At 42.5% G+C, this 19,236-nt stretch overlaps 1 protein-coding gene across 1 annotated transcript in view; it reads right to left on the bottom strand.

Moving 5' to 3' along the window:
• Nucleotides 1-1,259: 1,259 nt before the first annotated feature.
• PTCHD1 (patched domain containing 1) overlaps nucleotides 1,260-19,236 on the bottom strand; it is a 40,801-nt gene continuing 22,824 nt past the window's right edge. The window contains exon 3 of the mRNA XM_031599317.2: nucleotides 1,260-14,949. Within this exon, the coding sequence (XP_031455177.2) occupies nucleotides 13,295-14,949 (1,655 nt within the window). The 3' untranslated portion in view covers nucleotides 1,260-13,294. The remainder of the gene's footprint in view (nucleotides 14,950-19,236) is intronic.

The following is a 19,236-nucleotide window of genomic DNA, read 5'->3' on the forward strand; positions in this document are numbered from 1 at the left end:
CTGTGATTGCTCTGTATTCAGAAGCATAGATCAAAGCTGCTACCACAAAATACTGTGATTCACTAACCATTGAAAAAAATGATATGGCGTCTCTACAAATGATGTAACTCTAGCACTCACTGTACTTACATGAGACTTGTGACGTAGCGTTTGCAGAAATTAATAGCTTGCTTGCCCCTTGCTCCCTCTGTGGTATTTTGGGTATCAGTCTTTATGATCGCTTATCTTTGTTTCTGTGGTTTAGTGAGAAAAGAAGAAAGATGTTCACTTTGCCAGAATTACGGATTACGTTCCTTTGCCATTGAAGGCTGCATTGGCTTAAGCTGGAGGGGAATGGGCTGAGATCACCTCTTTTGCGTTGGAATATCTTATGTGTGTGTGAGATAAATGAGAATGAACATAAATGAGGATGGGAGAGAGGGAGGGTGGCAGCGCAGGAGGGCAAAGTGCCAGGAAAGCCTTCTTCCAAAGAAGCACAGAACTGTCTGGAAATGTGTGCTGTCACTTCCTGAGGAGAGGGAGGGAGACCGTCCTGAGGAAGCCTTTGAGGCAGTGCCTTCACATCTCACAGAGGCACTGCAGGCCAAGCCATGGATCCTTGGGTGAACTGGCGGGCCTGGCTTTCTGCTGAGCTGCAGGTCACCCGCCTGCTTTTTAAAGCATGCTGGAAAACTGCCTGTTCTCCATCCAGGCGTGGAAGAGTTAGCACAGGAGCTTTTGCCCAAGAGAAGAGCTCCTGTGTGACCTCCTCTTGACTGCAGCTGAAGGGGCTGTGCTGCACAGGGCCAGTGTTGGCCTGGCACTCAGCAGAGAGCCAGGTGCCTCCTGTAACCTCTGGCACACCCATCATTTGTGCAGTTCTCCAGCTCACTCTTCCATTCCTTGCCCCACAAGCTTTGTGGCCGAGGGGAAGGCCCAGACATTAGAAACTCCCCCAGAGCTTCATTACCGGCACAGTGAGCTGTAACCACGCTACTGGAAAAACTTCTGAGCAGTGACCTAATTCAGGGTCCTGTGTCTGCAGAAATGTGGTTCTCCCAGAGAGGCACTTCCTAGCTAACCCCTCTTTTTGCTTCCATTCCCTTGGTAAGCCTGCAGCTCTTTGCATAATTCAGCCCAATAGGTATGGCGTAGTCCTGGCTACTCATTGCCCAGTCCTCAAGGGCTGAGCCACTGCCTGCCCATTGGCCTCTATGGGAAGTTGCATAATGCCATACACACGCAAGGGAGAAAGGGATATTTTTAAATGTGTGCTTTATTATTATTTTTTTAAACCTGTATAAATAAATACAAAATGACAAAGAGGTTCATGTTTACTAAACATTGCATTTGATTGTATGACATTACACAGTGTGTGTCACAATAGTTCACCTTGTCATTGTGTCCCTTTTAGCTGTTGGTGCATAATTCTACAACTTAGGATACGCTTAGTCCTGAAGCTGCATCCAGCCACCCTTTTAGTGGAACCCCTGAGTGCTTACAATTGCAAGAGTGTGTTAGGGGAGCGCTTGAGCCAATTGGCTGAAATTGGAGAATTTCATCAGAGAGGTCTGGCACAGCAAAGAAGCTAATGGGAGGGTTGGGATAGGTTCTTTAGAAAAGAAAAAGAATTAAAGCTTGGAGCATTCTTATTTTGGATTTCCTTCCCCTTAGCGGTTAGTAGGAGTATATCTGTAATCAAAATCAGCAGAGAACGCGGGTTCAGTTAGGAACAAGATTTTTTTCATGCTCACTGAGAGCTGGCAAATGGACTTGTATGATCAATTTTTACCTGAAGAGCTGGTTCATATTTTGATAGGGGTGAAAATATACTCAACCATTTCATGAAGTGCTGGTTCTCCAAGCCACTTACCATCTTCACCCAATGAAGGTCAACTGCCAAGGCTTTACAGACATACTCAGGTCACTATTTGCTTGCTTGCTTCTTTGAACTGTACTCCATGAGGTTTTTCATATTCTCTCTAATTCAGAAGGCATGAATGGAAATACTTCACCTTTACCTTTTAAGCTTAAAAAAAGTATTAGCTGGAAATAATTTTTAACTTCTCTTTGACCATTTTCAAGCAAATTTTTGTATTCAGGTAGACTTGAATTTTGTGTAGACTTTCCTGCTATTTTGTGAAATATATTTATTTCCTATAGGTTTTAGTAACAAGCAGTAGCTGTAAAGGATGACCCTCAAATTTACTATCTCTGATTGGCCACCTAAGTACACTTTATTTGTTTGTTAGCTGATGTAATGCATATTAATGGAAACTATGTCTAAAGAAACAGTTATAGATTGGAGTGGTGTGTAAGCATGAGGGGACTACTGAGTGAAGTGTAACAAGGAGTTAAGATCTGTAGAGAGAACTCAGGCTTTGGTGATCCTTCCCTGACTATTTTTTCCTGGATCAGGGTATTTTTTGTAACATTTAGCAGTCTGCATTCAAGCCTGTGTTTCCTCATGTAACATTTAGCAGTCTGCATTCAAGTCTGTGTTTCCTCACGCCTATCAGGTTTGCTGGTGTTTGCAGTTGTTATCGCCTTTCTGATCAGTGCTGCTCATTTGCAGCTTGTCTGCCCCATTTTCCTCTGCTGGAGGAGTCAGACCTCAAGACACTCCCTTCCTTTAGCAGCATTTTGAAATAAGCTTGATGGGTGTCTTCCTTACTAGGGAACTATTTACCAATTTGTTGTTTCATAGAACGACTGTATCCAAACACAGACACTCCACTGCTCTGGTGCTTGGCATACTGCTGTTAGCTGGGTCTGAGACTTCATAATGTTCTCAGAAAAGACAAATCTTTTCTCAGTTCAGCTTCCACGACAGCCCTCCTGCACAGCAGCCTCTCATTCACTATAGCTCCTGAAGGCTGGTCAATAATACTGCCTAGTTTGGACAGAATTTTTGTAAATGATTTTATCAGCCTCAAGTTTCGACTTTTTATGTGGTCTGATAGTGATAGAACAAGGGGATTAGTTTTAAACTAAAAGAGGGGAGATTCAGGCTGTATGGTTGGAATGAATTCTTTTCTCAGAGGTGCTGAGGTGCTGGCACAGCTGCCCAGAGAAGCTGTGGTGCCCCATCCCTGGAGGCGCTCACGGCCAGTTTGGATGGGGCCCTGGGCTGCTGAGCTGGTGGGGAGCAGCCCTGCCCATGACAGGGGTTGGGCAGTGTGGGTTTTGAGGTCCCTTCCAACCCAAACCGTTCTGTGATTATGATTCTCTAAGTTTGTTACTCAGTAGGATTTTCTCATCAGAACTAAGGCAAATGTGAACTTTTTTATTAAAGAAATGCCCATATTTTATGCTGAAAATCTGAGGAATGATAATTCTGTCCTCCTCTCCTCTTGTTCCTGATGTCTTATTTTTACCTGCTGGGCAATGTGTTTTGGAGCTGGCTGTTATACTCTGCCATATCAGTATACTGAGAACCCAGAGATTTCCTGGCATAGGAACAGAGTATGAAGAATCTTTTGAAAATTGGAGAGTGGAAATGGAACCTCACAAAATTACTGGTAATGGAGCCTTACAAAATCTGCTGCCACTTAGGAAAAATAATGAGACTTCTACCTAGACTTTTACTTATTCTTTTTCCTGCTGTTGCCACCTTTGTTTCCTAATACGCTAACGGAGGACAGAGATGGCAGGTGTGAAAAACATTCCGTGTATACAAAGACCGGTTTGATCTAAACAAAAACAGTTATCTCAGTAAAACCTGCACTATGAATCTCAGATGGGCTGCATGGCATGAAGCCAAACGTTACCAAGCACTGGAAAAGCGCAAGTGTAAGTAGGCCTGGATGGCATCCATAGCACGTCCATGTCTTTAGCACATCTACAGAGTACCACAGAGGCCAATTTGTCTCATAAACCTTTAAAGAGCAGTGGAAATATGAATGCATGTCTCTCTGATGAAGGAGTAATAAGGCTATGCCCAGCAGCAGCTCAGGCATGGGGTGCTCCTCATTAAGGCTGTGCTGGTGCAGCCTTGGCTCCATGCCCCAGGTACTTGGGCACCTGAGCAGTGTCAGAGGGGCTATCTGCCTTTGGAAGAGGACTGGCAATGTGAAACTCAGCCTTCGGCTAGTAGGGGAAGGGAGAAACAGTCACCTGGAGAATGACCAGCCATGCTTTAACCCAGTGACATTAGACCAGCAAAGTCCATGGAGAGATGCTGATGTACACCAAGAGTTTGCTATTACATTTCTTTCTCATCATTTAAAAAAATTTTCTCCCTTACGCAAGCTCCAGAGTTTAAAGCTCTGTTGTTGTAGGTGTCAGTAATTTAAAACTCTTACCTTGTGTTCAGCCTGGTGCTGGAACAGACCACCTGAAGAATTAGTTCTTCAGGCCTGTGAGTACATCTGAGAGTTCTTCCATGCAGGTTTTTATGGAGTTCTCTACAGTAAATTTAGGTATCTCTGATGTGAGTCCAATTTTTGTCTCCCATTTCCAATATATATTTGTCAGTTCTACCTGTGAAACCTTCTCCATAAATTTATTATTTGCTTCTCACTTCAAATATTTTGTATTCTGAGATGCTGGCTTTTGAAGCACATGCTGGGAAAAGAAAAGGAACTCACAGATGTTAGCAATCCTTTCTGTAATTCTGAAGACACATATGTCAACTCCAAACTTCCCATTTCTAAGCCCAATTCTTTTAACCTTTCCTTGTAAATGAGATTCTTCAGGCTTGGTGTCACCCCTGACTGTGAGGCAATAACCGTTCCTTTGATAGAGAGATTTGGAGAGTGCCAAATGAGTCGTCTGAGAGGTATTTTTCTCTCTCTGCCTCTCTCTTTACTCTCCCCACTTCTGCAATGTCCATATTATAAATCTGCTGGATAACATCCACACAGATGGGGACATTAAATATACTATGGTGTTCTGACAATGGGCTTTGAATGTTTCTCCTTTCCAGATTGAATAACGTACGTCACATTACTCCCATATATCAGAGAAAAGCCAGCGCAGCAAGATGTTTTTGGCTTTCCTGCCATAGCTTCTGTAGCAACCCTTCCAGTAAGGTCTTAACCATAGGCAGAAGTGGTTCCCATCAGAGGAGCTGACCAATGGGAATATCCTGAAATCATACCTCCCGGCAGCCCCTTGGTGCAGTGCGGTGATTTACGCAGGGCTGAGAAGAGGCAAACCCAGGACAGCTTGCCATCGCATGCTGCGAGGAAAGAAAAGAGGGAAATTCAATTGCAGATGTTCTTGACTTGGAGATCACCTTAGGAGAGCTGGTATTTCCCACTTCCTACCGCAGGTGATGTGCATGAGGGCTCCTTTTGTCCAGAAAGAAAATCGATTGCATTGTCAGAAGAAAAAAAAATCCCTCAGAGAGATGAGTATTTTATCAGAGAGGTATGTCTGTTTCAGATACATTAAAAGTCAGCTGTTTTTCTCTGAGTAAGAATTCTGTTCAAAGAGCTGGAGGGACCATTTGTTATTTGCAGTAAGTTATGAGCCAGAGTGCATCTGACTGATCTCTTTTTCTGTATGATACTGTGTATATATCAAGCGAAAGTCTCCAGCTCTGGGCTCCAGCCTCCATTACGAATGATATCCACCTTTTATTCTGAAGCAATGAGGTATTGAATCTATATTTGAATTCGTATAATTAGGCAGCAGTGAATTTTCATTTTCCTTATGTGAACAGACCCTGTGTATTGTTAGGCAGCCCTGGTATAAATTACAGCTGCAAATCTTTCATGCCCTCATACAATTTCGCTCTCTCCTCCTTCTCCTTCAGACCTTCCCTCTCTTTGCAGCTCAGAAGTTTTTGTGTCATTTCTCTCCCATCCACCTGGCACAGTAATACCCAAAGATTTCCTTTTCTCAACGCTTCTGCATTTCTGCAGCTCTCTTCTTTGTTCCCACGCTCCTTCATAACTTCTCTCTTGCTCCATTCATGCTGATACATTCCTAATTCCAGCACAGCTAGACCATTCTTCCTACCAGCTTTCAACTATGTTTTTGGGTTGTATTTTCCTCTTTTTTTTTTCACAGAGCCATCTTGAGTTGTGTGTATATAAAATACATAATTGGTATGGGGGTGTCTGCACTATATATGTATTAGTGGGACATATCATTTCCTGATTAGAGCTAACAAAGACAAAATCATTTTCCCTTGCAGAATCAGTGAACAGATTGCTAATTATGAAATGTATGTGAAGGCATATTTTTTTGCACATTGTGTTTTCAGGCATCACTTTGTTTATATACATTCAAAATTTTGTTTCCAGCAAACTTCACCCGTTCAGTGTGGTAATTTCTAGGAACACAAGTGTCAGTTTTGCTCAGAAGTATGTCTGTTCCCAGGACAGGCTGTGTTCAGGGGAACTGAACGTGGCAGAAGTGAATCAGAATAGAACGTTCTACACACTGTGACCCCCCAGTTACATCACTTTAACCAGTGATGGCCTGATAGACATCATGTTCTACTTTTTCTAGATCGGTGCTTAGCACATATTTCAGTTGCTCTATGCCAGTAAAAAGAAATCAGCATATCAAGACCAGCTCCCCATAACAAATCTATATTTTGTTTAACCTATACACAGTTAAATGATATTTAAAGGGATCATGTAAATGTGAGCACGCTGCACTGTTTCAAGTCCCAAGTCCTGCACAGTATGTGTGTGCAATGTAGTTGTACAAATTATGAAATGTGGCAGTTTGGAATTACAGTGTTCTGATGATGTGAGAATGAACAGGTGACAGGGACTTAGGGCTGGAGCATCAGTCCTATGAAAACAGGCTGAAGGAGCAGGGCTTGTTCAGCCTGGAAGAGAATGCTGCAGGGAGACCTCATTGCAGCCTTCCAGTATTTAAAGGGATTTTATTAACATGAGGGAAATAACTTTTACATGGGTAGATAGTAATAGGACAAGGGGGAATGGTTTTAAAGTAGGAGAGGGGAGATCTAGATTAGATGTGAGGGAGGAGTTTTTTTACAGAGAAAGTGGTGAGGTGCTGGAACAGGCTGCCCAGAAAGGTTGTGGATGCCACATTCCTGGAGGTGTTTAAGGCCAGGTTGGATGAGGTTCTGGGCAATCTGATCCATTACTTGCTGTAGTGGCTGGCAGCAGGGGAGTTGGATCCTGATGATCCTTGAAGTTCCTTCCAACCCAAGCCATCCTATGATTCTACGACTAGGAGTGGGTGATAGAAGTCACCTTTGAGGAGCACTCAAACTCCCCATCAAACCAAAGTGGCTGAAAGATTTGGCAAGTGCTATGACAGCCCACAGCCCTTTCCCAGTCCTGCTGCTGTCTGCATTGATTCAGGCCTGGGTCTGGCTCCCTCACCCTCGAGAGGGAACTGATTCTTATCTCATTACTGCAACCAGCTGCAACAGAGCAGCTGTGCCTGTCACCCTTGTCACTTGGCACAGTGCCATGCTGCTCCAGTGCAGCAGTTGGCCTGAGTGGGTTTGCTCGGGGAAACCCTGGAGAAACGTGAAATAGGGAAGGGTGATGGACTGCAGGGATGGGAAGATCCTGGGGCAGCAACCGGAGAGAGAGAGATGCGCTGTGATAATGATGGGGTTTCCTAGCTTTGTGGATGCTGAAGTATTGGGAAATTCCATCACCACCAGTTTGTGATAAGACTAGTTCTTGTGTGAGCAGAGAACATGTGCCCCAAACTGCTCCAGTGTCCCTCTCTGGTGGCAGCTGGAGAGGATGCTGCCTGGCTGCTTGGAGAGGACAGGCAAATTGCTGTGCTGGCAGGGCAATGACATGGGTTTCTGCAGCACTTGGGGAGCACAGGAAGCAAAGAGAGAGACAGCCATTTTATTTTAGGCTTATGCTGTACATTGAGATTCATTATACAATTTTTTTTTCCCTAAATTAATACAAAAATAGTAAAAATAGGTTAAAAAAGCCCAAATGAAAACCCCTGACATCTTGCAAGCCATTTATGTGACACACAGATTAAGACTTCTTGGAGCTTAAATAACCTAGAATTATTTATACTGACTTTCCTTTTTTTTTTTTTTAAATTTTTTTTCTCCCCCAGAAGTGAAATAGTGATGACCTGCAGAATACCAGGGGGTGCCCCAGGAGATGCTGAGCTGCTATCCCCCAGGCAGGGAGCTGCATAGGGGCCATCTCTGCAGAAACCACACCCCTCTGCCCCAACCTGTGCATGCTGGGCAGGAACACACTCCAGATCCACTCCTGGGTCCAAGCCTTTGCCATATCTTAAAAAAAAACAAAACAAAACAGATTTTTCTCTTGCAATTTCCTGGCAGAGAATGGGATTCACAGATGCCCATCCCTGCCAAACTTTGGAACTAAATCTCCCCATTCTCTAACAAGACTGGGGATAGGGAGAGGGAGTAAGGTTTCCCCTGTGCCTGCCTTGGGGTGCCAGGGTGCCCTGTGGCAATGGTGGGGTGCCCAGCTGTGAGAGGAGAATGCTGCCCACATACATCTCCTTCTCATTGGAGATGCAGGAATATATATTTCACCCCGATGTATGTGGCCCAAATTGTACAACTTGGTTTGCATGAGTTTGAGTTTTAATATCCACGTATTTAGGGGAGGGAAAGGCTTTGGGTTACCCTTTCTGTTCAGGGTCTTCTAGACGCAAGAACAGAGAGGTGCTCACGCAGAGGTGTCAGGCAGTCCAGGAGCTTGCTCTATGCACAGGCTCTGGGCTGCATACACCCTGTGTGCAGTGCAGGGCAGGGCTGTGACATGCACTCAGTGCCCATGCTCTAGTTCTGACCCAATGCATGTCCTCTTTCCTTCCTGTGCTCCCATCCTGCCCACAGCTCCTGTCCCCACCTGGGTAATTGCAGTAGCTCCATGTGCACAGCAAACCTAAAACCAGCTCCTCCACCCTGCTCAATTTTCTCAGATCACCAAGAATGCTCTATTTCCAAAGCTAAGCAGCAGGAAAAAAAACATCCATTTGCTTTTCAAAGTTCTCCCCCTGCAAAAATCACATGCTAAAGAGCTCATTTCTGACTTTCTTCCTGTTTAAAAGAGAAATCACAACTTCTTTCTCCCTCTCCTGAATTTTCTCAGTTGTGCCGCTGCTGTGTTTTGTTTCCTCGGTTAATAAAAATAAATGAGGTGTTGGCTGTGGTGGGATTTGGTGGCTTGCTGGAGGACAGCTAGCCCAGAGAAAAGCCTTTAAAAGTACACCTTTCAATTTACAGTACACATGTTACCTGAATGCAGTGCTGGCTCAGAAAGCTTCTGAGAGCAGATGCGAATCCTCACATGGCTCAACGCAACCTCAAGCCACTCTGGTGTTGTTTTCCCTCCGGGTTCATGCAGTTGTCCAAGATAAATGCATTTGCTTTACCTCTGAAAAGAAGTTCTTTTTCTTTGCTAGGCAGATTTTTCTCAGCCTTCACAGCTCCAATTTTAATTTAAGTGGAACAATTTCACTTAAAGCTTTGGGCAGAAAATCCTGGCTTCATCACTTAATTTTTATGGTGAAATTATTCCAGCTATACCAACTTTTCTCTCTTCATTTTTTCTTCCAGTTAGGGAACTTGTAAATTGAAAATGGGCTTGTACTAAGCCAACATTAGAAAATATCTTACAAGAAAACTGGAGTGGTGTTAGTGGTCATATGCACTTAAGTTGGTTCTTTTTTCCCATGTTTACCCTGTAGTAAAAATATACTGTACACCATACCTTATTGTATGGAAATTTTAATGTTTGTAGAAGATAAACGCTCTCAGTGAGCCACAGTCCTATATATTCTCTTTTGCTGTAGTCAAAATTTTTGCTGTTAAATTTTAGTCAGTGCCTGGCAGTGTATAATAAATACTGTTACTGAATGTATACAAAAAGTGGGTCATCTCTATTGTAAACAAAACCACAGTGAAACCTGGGCTAGAAAGCCTCTTAAGAGGGTGACGAAAACTTCTTAAACCTAGGTAGTCTTCCAAACGGAGGCTCACCAGTGAGGGTAAAACTGATGCACAGTTTGCCATTTGGAATGCTTTGGACTGAGAACAGAGCACATAGTACCTGCACCTGTATCAATGGATGTGGCACATACCAATTGACTTTGGTGGAGATAATTGCTCCAGAGGAAAAAGCCTATGGGAAGGAAGGCAAAGTGAGTTAGCATAGTCTGAGACCTTGAGAACGTGCTGTTTGGGGTTCATGTTGAGGTATTTGGACTACCTGTAGAGCAGGAACATTTGTTGTCTATTAGAAACATCAGGATTCAGGCAGGAATCTCATAGACTTTGGCCAAGAACACCCTAAGCATTTTCATGACTTCAGATCACCAAGCCTACAAGCGGGGAATGGAAGGTCAGCTTGAGGTGAAACATGATGAAGCAGGTATGTAAGTTGGTTTTGTTTCTGTTTTGGGTTTCTAGGGGGCAGTGAGGCTTCAGAAACTGCCTCTCACCTGACATGGACTTCTCTGCAGGGACCGGCATGTATCTTCTTCCCCATCCCACCTGTGGGCAGCCAGCATGAATAACTGGTGAGTAACAAGATGCTCAGAAGACCTGGTGGGGGAGGAATCTGCCTTTAAACAGATTTTTAGAATGGGTTGGGTAAATATCCCTCAGAAACAACTTCAGTACCATTAGCTCTCCCTTGGGGCAAAGGTGTGGTCTTCCACTCACCCAAGCACGTACTGTGGCACTTTGCCATGGCACTGCCTCCATACACTTTCCCCAACAGATCTGAAGACAGAAAGGCAATTTTATCATGGGTTTTATCGCTTTTCTTGAAGATCTCTGAAGGCCTCTCATGCTGAGATGTAATGATATCTTTGAAAGTACAAGCTTGTCATTGGACATCTCTTTAAAGACTCTCCTATCTATGCATTTCAATTAGATGTGAAAGGCTTACGGAAGCTCCCCTTGCATCCAGTGTTTGCAAGTGATAGCACGAGGGGTAGCAGAGGTGTCAAATCAGTGTTTGCCATGTATTTCTCTCTACCATGTACAAACCAACTCTTTCACATGTCTCCCGTTTCCAGGAGTCCCACAAGCCAGTAGATTGCTGCTGTCAGAAACAGTTTGCAATTCCTCTGTAGCTCTCAACTGAGTTAATGCCATCTGAATTTTAAAAGCCACTGCAGTTGCCTGTTGAACAGTCAGAACATAGGGAAATTGTAATTGAAATGACATAATGACTGCCACAGAAATTCTACAGTGGAAATACATGGGAGGAATGATTTCTGGCTTAAAAACATAGCCCCACACCTGAGTCTAAGGAGGGGAAAAAGGCCTGTCCCCTCACCTCACATTCACTTGGCTGTCTCTGAATTGTCTGCCTGTCTGACTTCTGCCAAGGCTGATGTGGTTACTGCTTCTCAGCTGGTACTGCAGCAAATAGTGCTCGTTCAAGCAAAGAGCCTGTGCATTCCTGGACTCAGCTTCCTTCTCTTCTGGTCAGAGAGGAGTTATGCAGGGGAAGGCTAATGCTGCCAGCTGCACTGCCAACTTGTTTTGCTACTCAGAACGCGACAGATTGCCTCAGGGAGGGCAAAATATCTCTCATCTGCGAGGGAGGAAGCTCTAGAAGTATCTGCTTGCTTGAAATTTAACATTCACAAGGTGGCCTTAGTGCATTTTGCATGGGGGTGGCTGGGACTTGACGCTATAGAGCTGCTTCACACAAAGCAGCACCCCCAGTCTGCGGCCAGAGCTGTGCTAAGTCTGTGCAATGCTGGTGCCCTGCAGCCGAGCACCAGGGCTCCTGCAGGACCCGATGACCTCCAGGCACTGGCAAGCACCACGCCAGCTTGTGCAGCACTCTTGGGTCCGTACATTCATGAGATTGCCTGACGTACATGTCAGCTTCCTGCAGATGGTTTTTTTGCAGGCCATTTATAGCTGGAGCACTCTCAGCAAAACCCAGAGAATTGGCTCATGTATCCCAACCCGGTAACAAACCACTGAGTAATAATTATGTAGTTCTGAGGGGTGGAGGGGTGCAGGGTGGGAAGAAATGCTTTGTTATCTGTATTACTCCATATCAGAGATGCTGATGGAATTATTTAGAACTCACAGCTCCAACAAGAACCAGTAACGTAATCTTTTTAAGGTACTTTTTTTTTCCTTCTTTTTTTCACTTGGATGCGATGTTTCCAATAGGCTGCTTTGATATGGGCTCTTTGGGGACACTGTTCAACTTCCTAGTATTAAACTTTAGTTTGCTATGTACAACTCTCAGGATCTGCTATCTCTTGGAAGAGCCCATAGCTGTCAGGTCTATTGCTTTACTGGTACTCCAGGAAGATGGAGGGATTAAATTACACATTACATAAAACTACCTACTAATCCTTTTAGTGTGCATTACTAGTGAATGGCCTGAAATAGGCTCTTACCAAAAGAGCCCTAACATTCACTTTCTCGGCAACGTTTTAGTACATGAGGTTTGCATCATGGATTTTGGTGCTGAAATATCCAGTACACCGTCTTCTGTCTGCTGCTAGATCCGCTCGCATGTATTAGTAGAGTGCTAACAAGGTTACAGTTGGTAAAGCAGGTTACGTGTTTAGCTAGTAGCGAGACATTTATAAAATAGAGTTATATGGTTTCTACAGTGACAGAGTCACTGGGATTTTCTGGTTGTTTTTTTTTTTTTTTTTTTTTTTGTTCTTTTTTTGTTTTTATAAGAAAAAGAAACAGCTATAAAACCATGATTAAAAATGTTACGCAGGATGATTTACATTTTAAAATAAGGATATTTTTAGAAAAAAAAAAAGTGATTTATAGCATAAAAGTGTTTGGAAAGTGTTTGGTTGCTGTGTACTGCCTTCTTTCTCAGTACAGTTTGCTATCTGTTATACAGTCTTGCATAAATGTTTAGATTAGGGGAGAAAAGAAAAATTAACCATGATGGCTAAGACCTATAAGAGTGGACTCACTGACTTGAGTTATTGCTTTGCAGAAAGTTTGTAAAGCCTTTACATCCAGCAAATACTTAGTGCTACTTCATCCTTGACAGCTGACCTTTCAATCTGATAGGGTTTAGCAACAATAATTGCAGTATCTGCAGCACAGGCAATGCATAAGGCTGCTTAGGAACCCAACCTCTCTCATTAGATTTTACTTCACGCGTCTGAAATTCATCCCCTCTTTGCACAGGTGTGCAAATTCTCTCGTAATACCTGTTAGTGGAGCTGATCAAGGTGCAATCCCCTGGCTCTTTTATTTTCTTTTAAAATTTCTCATTTTGAATATTCCTGGATTTAGCTTAGAGGGGGGAGGAGAAACCTCCAAACCCCTTTCTCTCCCCAGATACTGAGTCAGTACTGGTTTATTTTTTTCTCAGTAAGACCTACTGTAAAAAAGCAACAAACAAACAAGTTAGACTGTTGTAATTTGGTCAACCACTCGAGTGCTATCCATATCCACCATTTCAACACACTCTATTTCCTCACGGTTTTCAGGATTCTTCTTCTCTTTCCTCTTCTTCTTGGACGGTGGCAGAAAAGTCAATATCACAGGTAAAATGGCAAAGCAGTGAAAGAAGGTGACTAATGCTATTAAAAACAAGCACCTGAACAGTGTACGGGTCAGATTTGAAGGCACAGCTGCAAGAGGAATCAGACCAACAATATAGCAGAGGTAGCTCTGCAAAATAGCTACCCCATGCACTTCCAGGGCATTTTTCACCCATTTAGTTCTTGTGAACTCTTTGCCCAGGACAAAGGTTGATAACAGTGGAGCACAGTTGTCAATTGTATAATTAATTCCGTAAATCAAGCACAACACAGAAATACAATCTAGTTCCACTTTCCACAAGGTCATAAAACCTATAACTCCAAACTCAACCGAGGCAACAGTTAGAGTGAGCCATACATTGATCAGAGAGTCTGCCACCAGGAATGCAGAGAAGAAGAGCAGAAATAAAGCACTAATGCAGGAGTTTTGTAAGGGGGCTCCCACTGAAGAGGCATAACGATCCATGTACACAAATGATGGATTGAAAACGATGAATTTCACCTTGGAGGTGAGAGAGAGCTTCCTCAGGGTTTCCAGGAGGTCGTAAAGTTCTTCCCTCTTGGATTCCATTGTCTTGGCCACCAGGAACATTCTGGAGGCCACGACATCAACTTCATTGTTGTATTTCTTGGAAAAGATGATATCCTCTGAAAAATGGGCAAACTGAGGGGCTTTCAAGAAGGAGTTCCTCAACATATCAGTGAAATTTTTCTTGGGCAATCCAGTAGATATGTTGAGTTTCCGAAGGTAATTTAAGTAGCTCTCAAACCAAGATATCCTCACAAAGCCCTTGGTATACTCCAGCACGTCCTCCTGGACACTGGTGTTCCAGTATTCTATCGACTCATAGATGTAGAACCCAATCACCGGGCTATAGTTACTGAAATACTTCTGCTGGGCAGTCGTATACTCAATGGTCCGTGTAGCGGTCGCTACGATGTTGCTCAGGTCTGACCCTTCACTGACCTGCAGGTAGCCCATTAAGGCAAAGGAAATATAAACAAGGTAAAAGAGAACTACAAAAGGCTTGACGTAAGTGTTTGTTATCCAGTCACAATAATAGCGTTTAAGGAACCACACCAAAAGATGACTCTCATAAGTGTTCGTTTCCTCTGAATCCGTTGTGTCCTCACTGAATCTGGCTGTCAGAAGAAACCTATACCATGCAGGCTTCTCTTGCAATACCTCTGGCTTTGGTACCTTTCTACAGAAGATACTATGCTGGTAGTTGTTTTCTATGTAGCCAGTAAACACCAGGCTGGAACCATAAAAGGAGAGTACATAGAGGTAGTTGAAGAAAATTGCAATACAGGAATTGCAGCAGAAAATCCTGGCTGCTTCAATGTTAGTGAAGGGACTGGCACCTATTCCAAAAGTGACCAGGTACATGGCAGTGGTGAGGGAAAACGAGAGCATGGAGTCTGCAAATACGGCTGCAGTCCTCTCTTTAACATGTTGGTCTTCTCTAGTTTTTCTCCAGGAGGACAACATTTCAAAAGTCCCATATAACCCATGACCTACAACAGAGAACAAAGCAAGTATTTAAAGTACTCAAATAAACATGTGGAAAAAGGTAACATGGACATACTAAAAGGCTCCAAGGAGATACACCTGGATGTTAACAATTCTTGAGGTAAGCATCCTGCAGAAGAGAGAAAATATTATGGAGCTCTAAGCCACTGAAGCGTGTTTGCTACCTGACTAGCAAACCTTACTGCCAGAGCTGGAGGAGAGTTCTGCTTCACTGATGCAGGGTTGATGGGTTAAAGAAAAAAGTATTTTCTCTGGCTGGCTGTTCTGTTTCAATATTTTGGAGTGCCTGTGATGGAAGATGCTTTGAAATTAGTTTTTCTTGGTGATGGAATCTGACCTGTGGTGGAAACAAAGAAATATGACCTTGAAGTGCCAATGCTGGAAGCAGAGCATTAGTTGGCTGCTTTGTAGAATGACTGCAAAAAATGAAACCTTCATATAAGCTGAATTCTGTCAAGTAAATCAGTCACTGACTTCTCCGCTTCCTATACAGATTTTCCATCAGGAAAAAGAAATCCTAGAAATGGAACAAAGAAAGAAAAGCACAAATAACTTTTAGAGAGGAAGAAATGCAGAATTGAAATGAAACTGCTTAAGGCATTAGTTTTCTTACTTCAGCACGTCTAAGGATTTGTGAAACCAAATGCAGCTCTTTTTCCCTCGACAATTCGTATATTTTGTAATTAATTAATTAACTCTTAAAATGGACATTGTGTTCACGAAAAGAAATAAATAACAACCAGCAGAACTAAAATCCTGCGGGTAACTTCGAAGTGCAGACAAACTGAGAAAATTGAATGGTTTTATTTTAATCTCCTGTTGGCCATCCTTCTCTTCTGGTTCCTATTTTATGACTGATAACAAAGATGCAGTCTGGGGCTACTGACCTCTGCTCACTCATAGTAGACTTGAGTTAGGAGTGCAGTCATCAAGCAGGAATCAGATGAGACTAGATGAGATGAAAGTTGGTTTTACACAGAGGTGAAAGGAAAAAATACAGCCTTAACTAAAGTGTAAGACTCTAATACTCATATGTTATAACAGCTGCTTGCCATTGAATCCTACCCTATTCACTGTCTTTTCTCCCTTGTTTTTTTTTTTTTTTTTTCCCTGTCCTGTCTTTACCTTTCCAGTTTGCTCTTGTCCTATCTCCAGAAATTCTCACAAGCCAGTACCCAGCACTTTGCTCTTACCCATTTTCTGGTAGCATTAGATGAAATGATCAGAGCAGAATTAGTCACCGACGACAGTGAAGTGCAGCCACAGGGCTGCTCAAGTTGGTGCTCCAGTCCAGCAGGTCAGGGTAATTCACAGATCTCCATTAGAACTTCAGGCTGTCTGCAGGCTACCAAAATTGTTCTGTCGGCCATGTTCTCTTCACATGTAGATGGTTATCACTTTTGACAGAGAGGCTACAAATATCAGTCAAGAAACCCTAAACAAATGGGATATCCTCAGGAATCAGGACATACTGTGCCCTTAACTGGGCTAAATATTTAATTCACTTTACAAAGTAACCCTTTTTGGTCAGTACCTTTAAAGACAAGGTAATAGGACATCTGGTTTACTTCCTTATCACTATCACCTGGTATGAGAGTAAGCAAGTCCGCACTCTTGCATCTAGCAGATACCATGCCTACATTGTTGTTTGGAATCATGGCATGGAACACGACTGTCCAATTTGTAGCAATATTACAGTCCTGGTCTTGATGTGGCATTTGGCCTTCATCTTAATTGCCCTAAGCAATGTTTTACAGCTGCTTTCAGATGCCAGGTCAAGACTGTCAATTTGATAACTAGCACTGTGCCCTCTCTTAAAACTAATGGGGAATACTGGAACTCCCCAGACGTAAAATAAAGCAAAAAGCACAATCAGTGACTGGCACCCTGCTGTTAATTATGCTTCAAATAGTTATGTTCTAGGCTCAGTAGGGAAAGCTATTAAGCTTGCTTCCAGTGTGTTCTTTGTAAAGACAGACTGACCTTTATTTAAATGTAACTGATCACTTGCCAAAGCAGGGAGTGAGAGGTTTAATCCATTTATGGCTCCCATAAGTCCTGCAGACAGGCTTCTCTGAAAATTTCACATGGCATCGTATGCATTAGCTTCTAGTGAGCAAAACAGTATAAAATGAGGTCATTGAATATTACAAATTACTTCCATCATGAGCTTTAGTTATAGCACGTTTTTGCAAAACAACATTTCAGCATTAATAGGCTCCTGACTAAAAATATTCTGATAGCTGCATTAATTCGGACAGCCTTTGACTTTGCAATGAAAAAAATATTAGAGCTAATTAGATATGAAACTGAGCAAGATTTTTTATCTGTCATAAGATTTTGCATAATGTCTGATAAGATAACTCCTGATACCCTGTATTTTCTTTAAAGATGAAACATAAAAACACTTTCAGGACATCACTCGCTTCTACACAGTCCTTGAGACTATCCTAAAATGGCAATTGATTTGGAGGACGGTTCAAGCAAATGCATGGAGAGGCATCTCCTCATGTGCTTCGCAAAGCCAATGGAAAAATAGTTAGATACCATTCTATTTTAGGCTCGGCCCCTCACTACTCAATCTGTGTGCTGGGAACTGTCATTTTCCTTCAAAGGCACACTCTCGGACTCCTCTGCCCATTTGTACAACAGCTACAGAATTCTGATTTACCTCTCGGAAGGCCTGCCTGGATGGCCAGCAGACTTGCATACTGGCCTGACCCCATATGCTACAAGTAAAAAATGAAATCTGAACTCATACACAAATTAGGATGGCTGACCAAAGATTTAGCTATCATGAGATGTACCTAACTTAATGTACTCATCTAACTACTGACTACATGCAAAACTTGGAATGACTATCTGCAGCACTGTCTGATGCTTGTACAGGTCTCAATAACAGAGATTAGGGCTGATAATTGGTTCATGGAGGCATTTTCTGAGAATTTCTTTCACTCTCCTCTAAATTTAGTTTCCATTTTTTGCATCCCTAACTGATTTTATTCTCTTGCTAGTGCTATGTCTAACCTATATAATATTAATGAGAACAAGGCAATTTTTCCATTGCAAATAAATTATGTAATTACTTTAACCGATTTTCCCTTTTTACTAGCGACTTAGCCACAAATCTGTAATGATTTGCAGCAATTTGTTCATTATTCACCGTCACTCAGTAAATAACAAATATGAACTCAAACAGCTAATGGGCTATTGGAGATCTTTTGCTGTTGACATTTGCTATTATGATTCACTGGTCGTGCCCTACAGTCAGGCTGTACAACTATGCTCTGAGAACACGGAGTACAAGGAAGGACTGGATTATTTTATGGAAAAGAGATTCTGAATGGGCAAATGAAAATGTTATAGGAATATGAGAAAGGTATTGGAAGAAATAGGGACCAAAACCTTTTTGTGCATGCTGTCCTGTTCTACTACTTTTCATTGTAGCGGATACCCCTACCACATGTCTTGGACAACTGAGGACAGAAATTATGACTTTGTAGACAAAAAAAAACCCACAGAGCATAGCCACAGTTACATATTACTTTGGAGGACCTTAAATTTAGCATGGGCTATTTTTAACTTTAGAAAATAATAACAATATCAGTCATAAAAACAACAAGTGATTCCTAGGTTCAATAGAGTACGTTTATGAGTAGCCTGAAAATGCTATAAAAAGTTTCATTAGTCTCCTTCAGGATCGACTACACATGCTCTGCAAAATCAGTGTAGAGTGCGCACGAGAGAAAAAAAATCTTGTGGGGAGTTGTGAAAGCGAAGGCAACATTTTCTACTACTTATTATTATTGTTACTTATATAATTTTAAACAGTACTTTATGTACAGGCACTGTGACCATTCCTTTTAGCACCATTTTAAAATATTGGAAAAGAAGTGCTTCCTTTCTTCCTCCAAGTGGTTGCTCAAGTAAGAGGCATCTGGCAGCTGAGGCTTCAGGCTGGCATTAAAAGCAAATGAAGTTGGGGGGTTTTGATCTTATCACAGTAAGAGGAAGTCTGAGTATTCAAACAGATTCTTCCAGTGGGAGAAAGCATGGGGAATGACTTAGAGTGAAGTTTTGGTTCATTGCAGTTTTACCTATCTATGAAGTCACATAATAACAGCACACTGAGGGTCTTGTTTTGTTCTTGCTCTTTGCAAGGTTGTGTGCCTGTGCGTGTATTTGATACGTGAGCAAAAGCACTCTGAATAAAATCTCCCTTAAGGCCCTGACGTTGCATTCTTTGCACTTCCTTTGGAAGGCAGCATTGT

This window comes from Phasianus colchicus, chromosome 1, assembly GCF_987193195.1.
Source record: "Phasianus colchicus chromosome 1, bPhaCol1.hap1.1, whole genome shotgun sequence".
In the NCBI taxonomy this organism is placed as follows: domain Eukaryota; kingdom Metazoa; phylum Chordata; class Aves; order Galliformes; family Phasianidae; genus Phasianus; species Phasianus colchicus.